Raw genomic sequence first — 8,029 nt, forward strand, 5'->3', positions numbered from 1 at the left:
ACAGTAATGATCGAAAAGGTGACTGTGCTGTTTGTTTGAGTTCAATGGATGCATGCATGCAGTGGTTCTAGCTAGCAGCTGCTTGCTAGTATATGGCCAAATTAAACGGTTTGCTCAAGATATAATAATAGGTAATGAGCAAGTGGTGCATGCCGCATCTGCAGAGGTTGAAATATAATCATGCTGCTTATTGTTTATTTGTTGGATGCTGATGCTGTAAAGGAGTGATGTGCAAACGTAACCGAAATTACGTAAGATGAGGCGTAGGTGTTTAAACAAGGGTATAAACTGGAGGTAAAGGCTGGCTTGATTCAGAGATAATTAATAAGTAGGAAACAATACAATATAATGGCTATACACATGACCTACCTAGAGGAACAAATTAAACCTTAATCATATATGGGCAGCAGAGACGACTTTTCCTGCTCTGAATAGCTCAGCAGCAATAGGCATGGTTTAAGATTGATTTGTGTTGGGTGGCAGGCATATACAAAACTACATATATAATGAGTAGCCAGTACTCTAGAATCAGATGCATTTTCAGCGCTAGCTGGTCCTTTATTTGGTCTGAGAAAAGGTAAACTTTTTGTGCCTTTGTTAGATTTGCGGATCAATCTTTTTCTAATCAGCTGGGAACTGAGAGTGAGCATGCTATGCCTGCTTCTAGAAGCTAATAAGGAATAGAATTATAGACGCCCGGCCGGGAGCTGATAGATCCTCTCCTGACATCGAAATTTTTTTACTACACATAAGCACAAAAAGAAGCTCGCTCGTCAATGCAGGTGCGGGCACAATTTAAAAGTCAATTAAGTTATTTGAAAGCAAACAAACGTATATATATACTAATAATTAAGTAGCAGGAGCTAGCTAGCTAGGCTAGGAGCATGCATGTGTGGAGGTATGGCGTTTTCTACGATTATATATACTTGGCGAGAATTTGATGCTCTCGACCAGTAGTGAAAGTTGAAGCCAGTCAATAGTGCATATGTAGTAGTATCCTATATATGGCTTCAGATTGTAGAGCATCAATCCAACAGTGGTTCTGTCCTCTCCTCCTCTGAATTAGAACCAAAAGAGACAGAAGCCCAATGTACAACAATTCCATATCTCTAGGTTAACATGCACGTTGATTCACACTTAGTGTTGCCACAATAATTTAAAGAATCATCATGAATAAAAAACACTATTGGTACCGAGCATAAGACTTGCCCACTATATATGTATGAAGAAGCTAGAACAATATCATTTCTTTAATTTTGGGGTGTACTATAGAACTGCACTCCTTATTCTTCTGTAGAACAGCTAACAATCTATGTACTCCTACTGTATATGAATATGTGATTATTTTTTTATCGAATACGCAAAAGATTTGCGCATCTTTTTATCGAATATGTGATTATAATTTGTTATTTCTGTCGTTTTGACATCTCGGGAGCAGCAGGGGCAAAAGCATGTTCGCCTTCACCAGCTTCACACAAGATGGTACTGGTTATATATCTTCATAGTATCGCACTGGCTTCGTAGATGGGTTATTCTCCAAACACCTACTACACAAGAGTTAGTTGCCGTGGCATCTCAACACTTGGCACAAATGGCCAAAGAGTCTAGTCTACGGATTGATAGGCACTAGAGTATTTGCTGGATCAGACGCCGCTTGATCTAAAAATATCAGTCTAAAAGTCGATGGCAGAATACCTTGATCTCGAGAGAGAAAAACTGCAAGTTCTGTAAACTCCCTGCCCTATCAATAAAAATAGATACAATCTTGTATTTGTTCATTTTAATAACAAAAGAAAAGGTTGAGAATAAATGTGGCAACAACACACGCATATATACAATATAATACTTGTTTCTTTTATTCATTGATGATACACAAACTTAGCATATATAGCATGTATATGCCAATGCATGCTTATGATGGAAATATATATACGGAAAACGTTAGTAGATAAAATCCATAGAAACAGCAATATATATAATGCTACACACATATAAATAGCTCACTCTTACACAAACTCTCTATCGCATTGCTTGGTCATAGCCAAGAGCTAGGTACATATAGGTTGCACATGCATGCACATTGACATTGGTCATAGACGATAGCCGTCTCAGTTCCCTTCCATGGTAGTGGCCGCGCCAATGCGTGATGAGAGGGGTGCTGGCTCCGGCTTTGATGGTTGGGGCTCTGGCTTGGACGGTTCAGGTTGAGGTTTTGGCTCTGGCGTTGGCTCCGGCTCTGGTTTGGATGGTTCAGGTTGGGGTCTAGGCTCTGGATCAGGTGTAGGTTTCGGGCTTGGTTCTGGCTTACGCTTGGGCTCTAGTGTGGGTTTAGTGCTCGGACGGGGAACAACATGCACCACCGATGATGAGGAGGGTTGTTCTGCTTGGGGTTCCGGCTTCAGCCCTGCAGGTTGTGCATCGGGGTTATTTGGATCGTCAGGCTGCGGCTTGGGTTCCGGCTTCGGGTCAGGTTGTGGTGTGGGGTTCGGATCGGGCTGTGGTTCCGGCTTCGGTTCGGGTTCAGGCTTTGGGTTGGGCTGTGGTACGGGGTTTGGATCGGGTTGTGGTTCTGGCTTTGGGTCAGGCTGTGGTGCTGGTTTGGGGTTTGGATCGGGCTGTGGTTCGGGCTTTGGGCCGGGCTGTGGTTCGGGCTTTGGGCCGGGCTGTGGTTCGGGCTTTGGGCCAGGCTGTGGTGCTGGGTGGGGTTCAGGCTTTGGGTCGGGCTGTGGTTCGGGCTTGGGTTCAGGCTTTGGGTCGGGCTGTGGTTCGGGCTTTGGGCCAGGCTGTGGTGCTGGTTTGGGTTCAGTCTTTGGATCAGGTCCTGGTACCGGTTTTGGATCAGGCTGAGGTGTTGGTTGGGGTCGTGGTTTTGGGTCGATCACCCTACCACAAGCAAGGCCAGGAGCACTCGCAGCCAGCAGTGTGGCTGCAAGGGCCAAGTGAAAACATAGTGAGAGGAGAGCAGACCTCATCTGGCTCGTTGCCACTAACTACAAGCTGTGGTTGCTTGTGCACAGATGGTAGGGAGAAGGAAGGCATGGTTGCTGATTTATAGGCATGGAAGGCCAACCAGCGGTGGACGCGCGTGTCCATCTATCTCCTTGCACTGTGCGTGATTTTGCCATGGCACTAGCTAGCCGCGGTTAATTAGTTGCAGCTTTAATTTTGTATGTGCAACTTTAGCGACCACCAGACAAGTCACTGTGGATCGGGAAAGAGAGGAGCATCGTTCTCATGCATGTTCCATCATCAGTACTTGTTTCTTCGTACGACGACGACGTAATAATTAATTATTAACAACTCCCTCTGTTTAGTTGGGGATGCATGACAACATATATATACAGTAGAAGCTAAGCTAAGCTTTCGACAGTAGTACACGGTTTCTTTTAGGATTATTAATTTTTTAACAGCTAGCTAGCTATCTAGTGTAGGTGTAGTATAGTATATCTTTGCTGATGCCATCTACAGGTATATATCGATCGATCACAGGGTTATGTTATCTGGTTAAAAAGGCATGCAGGAAAGAAGAAGAGGAAAAGGACTTGGCGATCAGACCTAATTTTCGATATATATAATATAAATCTGAATCAGCAAAATACATTACAACGGAGAGTTTCCTATTTGCCTACTAAATGTCTCGAATCCACCTTCAGTGTGTGTGTGTGTGTGTGTGTGTGTGTGTGTGTGTGTGTGTGTGTGTGTGTGTGTGTGTGTGTGTGTGTGTGTGTTTAGGATAAGCAAATTAATTAAGTTTTGAATTAACTAGAATTTGTGATAATTATATATATATTGATAATAAGAGTGCTAGCTATAACGAAAGCACATGCATGCCTATAATAATGAGATGACGTCTTAATTAAGATGTGTTGTTCCAGTGTAGTGGGATTTAGTTTGGTGATGCACAATAGAGGGTCGACACGATGACAGCCGCACTGACGCGCAAATCAATTCATCACATATGTAAAGGAAGAATGAATGAAACGAGACGAGACGAGACGAGAGTGAAGTGATCGAGAATGAATGCGTAGCTAGTGGCGCATACGCGCAGGGAGCTACCGCGTGCAGGGGCGCGCGTGCATGCTTTGTACTATTTGTATGTGTTTGATTGCAAGGCAAAGTGGGGGAGGGACAGAGATCCATCCCATTTTCTAAATGTTTGGATAAGAATCCTAGCTATAAGATAGAGCCATCTCCTAATAAAACAGAACGGTTTGAGTTTTTTTAAAAAAAAATAGAACGGTTTCATTTATTTGAAAAAACACTCCAACTCAGAACCAAGTAAACACACGCTTCCTGTACTTGTACTGTGCCTGTCAATCTAGACTAAGTGTGGTGGAGATCAGATATGCATCATGACGAAGGTAGCATAGCAATGGTGGAGCCGCGCGCGTGCATAAAGCTAGCTAGCTACCTACCTACATCTCTTTGCTTAACTGCTTTATCCTTCCATTCCATCATCCATCAGCGTATACACTCCATTCGCTGCATTCATCCAACAATGTTATTCTTTCATACCAAACCAGCACCGACCAGCAGCCACCAGCCAACCAGCAGTATTTTTCTCTCACAATAAATCAGCACCAGCCACCAGCCACAGCACAGCGAACAGAGTTGCCTGGCCGGCCTCCTCTCCAGTTCCATCATCCACGCTGCCGAATTGAATCAAGTAGCTAGCTAATTTAGGCCCCCATCTGTAGTGTAGTAGTAGTAGTCGTAGTACCCTTACTAGCTCAACTGAAAACACGCACGCACTACATACTATACGAGTTGGCGTGATACATGTGTATTAATCGATCGAAGCGATCTTTACACATACAGCCGCAGGACGCTGACAGCGCCCCCAAATTAAACATGCATGTACACAGCTATTATTATTAGCTCGTCAATTATATTATGCCTGCTGATGGATTATTAATATGAATTCCCAATCATGCTGGTCATTTGGCTCCTCTGGAAAAGAACGAAATGCCCGTCTTTTTTATCGGTGTTCTTCCTCCGCTGCTCAGCTACTGCAGCTCATCAAGCTTGAGATTCAGTTATGGGTGGAGGCGGGAGCAACTAGATTGGGTTGTCTTAGATGTGAGGAGTATAGGCTCGCTGTGCTTTAGGCCGGTGTTTTCTTCTTTTTCCAACGGCTCGCCGTTTAGACCTGCCAAGCTTCCACTCGGTGTTGGGCCATTGTAAACTCTTTTATTCTTCTGCTTAATACAATGATGTGAAGCTCTCCTACGTATTCGAGAAAAAAGAATTCCCTCTTGCTCAACAGTCAGCAACGGATGGTTGCTCAGTAATTCGGGCAGCGCCGCCGCCACCCCCCCAGCAAGCCTGCCCCTTCCTCCCCAACGCCGCGCCGCCGTCGGAGCTCGCCGGTGGAAGTCCATCCAGCCGCGATGAGGGCGGCGGCGGGCACTTCTTCCCCCTGAGATTTTCCTCCCACCTCTCCTCTCTCTCTCTTCTCACCGGAGTTGCGCCGACCGGTGGCCGCCGGTGCATAGATCCAGTGTTGGTGGTCCTCAATCTGACACCTGCCGGCCCTTTTTGGGTCTGCCCCTTGCGGATCGACCATAGGGTCCCGGCTGGCAGGTGCCGCTATCGCCGTGCGGCGCGGCTGGACGACGCCTCTGCCGCCGGCGCTCCTGTGTGGCTGCTCATGGCGGCGGTGCCTCGGCTGGATCCTTGCGGTGGCCGGGCTCCCCCGCCGTGGCGAGGTGTGGTCTGCATATCCGAGGTGCTGGCGAAAGCTTGGACGGCGACGTCTGTGGACGCCGCTCCCTTCTTGGAGGCCTTTTGCACCTCTCCGCCTCTCTATACCGGATGGAGCCTCCTCCTTGTTGCTGCTGTTTGCTCCTCGTCAGCTCGCCAGCGTCGGTGATGCCCTACCACCACTCTGTGTGTCTGTCAGCGGCGCCCATGGGTGAGTAGCCTTGGTTGTCCAGGGGCGCAGGGGGTGCGGGATCTTGGTCTCCAGCGTGGAGCTTGCAGTGTTCTTCTCCTTGGTCTTGGTCCTTGACTAGCGTGTTTGTCGATGGCATTCATGGTTCAAATTGTGCCCGTGTTGTCGGTCGAAACCCACCGGCGAGCAGCGACAGGCAACACAAAGAGCCGGGAGGTCGCCGGGGCGCTGGCAGGCACTGCTCCCTCATCGACGGCCCGCAATTCCAGCACACGCCGCGGCTTGTGAAGACGCGGGGCGTGCCACCTGACCTATACCTAATCAGGAAGGTGCGAACGTGCTTGCGACGATTTGCCTGCATACACAAACACGTGGAAACATAAGTCCGAGCCGTGGTCGGCTCCCCGGGATGACTCTTGCATCGGCTTTAAAGAGCCGATCGAGTCCCGGTGTCAGATTGGATCTGCATCTATCCAGATATTGATGAGTAAAGCAAATAACTGTAAAGCTGCTTCAATTAAATCTAACTAATCTAATCCACGACGGTAAAAGCTTCACTGCTAGATCGGAACATCCTACACGTGACTGGGCCTAATTAACGTAACAGATAACTAAACCATAACAAAAAACAGAGGCCTAAGAACTAGCAAGAGCCGATTCCCGGAACAATCCCTATCAAGGCTAAGAAAGAGTATCTAATACACCACCGGATCATCCAACCCGTTTGCAAGGCCTAATCTAACAGATATTACGCCAACTCTTGTGTACAAGAGCAAACTGTAACAGATTAGATCAAACTGTAACAGATTAGATCTACTAGATGGAAAAGAAGCAGAGCGTTGCCTTTACGCAGCTAACCCTATGCAACAAGAATTAGTATAAGATGATGACGTGATCGCGGAAAGACAACATGATATTCGTAGACGATAAGCAACAAAAGAACGATAGATCTACTAAAGGTCATGCTACGAACATCAGGATAACTAGCATTACTCGTCATCAAAAACGCTTCAGTACGAGTAATACCAAGGTAAAAGCAAGAACAACGCTGCCCTGATCGCAAGAAGCGATCAGGGCAGCATGGCGCTTACTTGGATGAAACCCTAAGATTAGGGGTGGCGATGCGTCGAGAGTTGTTGTTTGCGAGACGTGATGATGTTCCCCTTTTTTCATGAATAACAAAGGGTACATATTTATAGTCCGGAGACTTGGGAAACAATCTAAACTAATCTTGTCCCGATCGGACTCTATCTCTAATCTTGAACTAAATCTAAAGATACATGGCCCATGTGGCCCAAATACTCACGCAGGAGCCGAGTTCCAAGTCTTCTTAATCTTCTGCTTTAAGCTCATCTTACTTTTGGCCCACTGCTAATTTATGGCGATAACACATGCCCCCTGGTTTTGGCAATGATAATTCCAAAACCACTCCGTCGCTTCATCTTTCCGTTAATGTCCATTAAACACACTGCAACCACCAAAGAAGACGCAATGTCTCTGCAACTGGCTCCTCGTAGAATGTGAAACTGTCGATCCATCTTCCATCATTTTACTATTTAATCTCACCTCGAATCGGCTCTTCTTCACAGCAAACTCATTCTTCCTCCCAGAGCCAAGTAGCGCAGAAAACCCCACTCCTCTGCCAGCCATGGCGATCTCTTCTTCCTCTGGCTCCAACTCCTTCGGAGATTCCTCTTCTTCCTCTTCTCCTTCTTCTTCCTCTTCTTCCCTCTCCGCCTCCTCCATCGACTCTATCCCAGAGAGTCGGGAGCCGACACCGGAGTGGGACCCGATAGCAGCGTATGAAGCGCTGGCTACTCTGCACTGGGATGCAGAGGAGTTTGACTTCGGGGTCGTCTCCGAGGAGGACGAGCCCACGACTGAAGGAGAGGAAGACCTCCAGTTCCTGTTCCAGAAGGAACTGGAGAACAACGAAGACGACGGCTTCTCTTGGGAGGGAGCCGACTCCTCTGAAGAGATCGACTCCTCCTCCAGCGACGACACGGCGGCAGGAGGAAATCCCCACCAATTCCTCAAAGCCCCCACAGAGGGAAGCGAAGAAGGAAGCAGCAGCGGCGGCGGACGAAGCAGCAGCAGTGCCGCCGCCGCCGACAACAGCGGCAGTGATGACGACGA

General features: G+C 47.3%; 1 protein-coding gene across 2 annotated transcripts; it reads right to left on the bottom strand.

Annotated features, from left to right (window-relative positions):
* Positions 1-1,836: 1,836 nt before the first annotated feature.
* On the bottom strand, positions 1,837-3,016 carry LOC120713128 (protein TsetseEP-like). 2 transcript variants are annotated; one of them, XM_039999122.1, is made up of 2 exons: positions 2,685-3,016; positions 1,837-2,636 (listed from the first exon to the last, which is right to left on the bottom strand). In XM_039999122.1, the coding sequence occupies exons 1-2, from the start codon at positions 2,970-2,972 to the stop codon at positions 2,109-2,111; spliced, it is 816 nt and encodes a 271-aa protein (XP_039855056.1). In that variant the 5' UTR covers positions 2,973-3,016; the 3' UTR covers positions 1,837-2,108. The 2 variants fall into 2 exon arrangements, with proteins under 2 accessions (XP_039855056.1, XP_039855057.1); XM_039999123.1 differs by having other exon boundaries at positions 1,837-2,510; positions 2,577-3,016.
* Positions 3,017-8,029: the final 5,013 nt, after the last annotated feature.

This window comes from Panicum virgatum, chromosome 6K, assembly GCF_016808335.1.
Source record: "Panicum virgatum strain AP13 chromosome 6K, P.virgatum_v5, whole genome shotgun sequence".
Taxonomy (NCBI): domain Eukaryota; kingdom Viridiplantae; phylum Streptophyta; class Magnoliopsida; order Poales; family Poaceae; genus Panicum; species Panicum virgatum.

Coding starts and splice junctions, on each gene's coding strand:
- LOC120713128 (XM_039999122.1), bottom strand. CDS start 2,972: ATGAGGTCTGCTCTCCTCTCACTATGTTTTCACTTGGCCCTTGCAGCC. Junction 2,637..2,684: donor CCCACCCAGCACCACAGCCT/GGCCCAAAGCCC, acceptor GAACCACAGCCC/GGCCCAAAGCCCGAACCACA.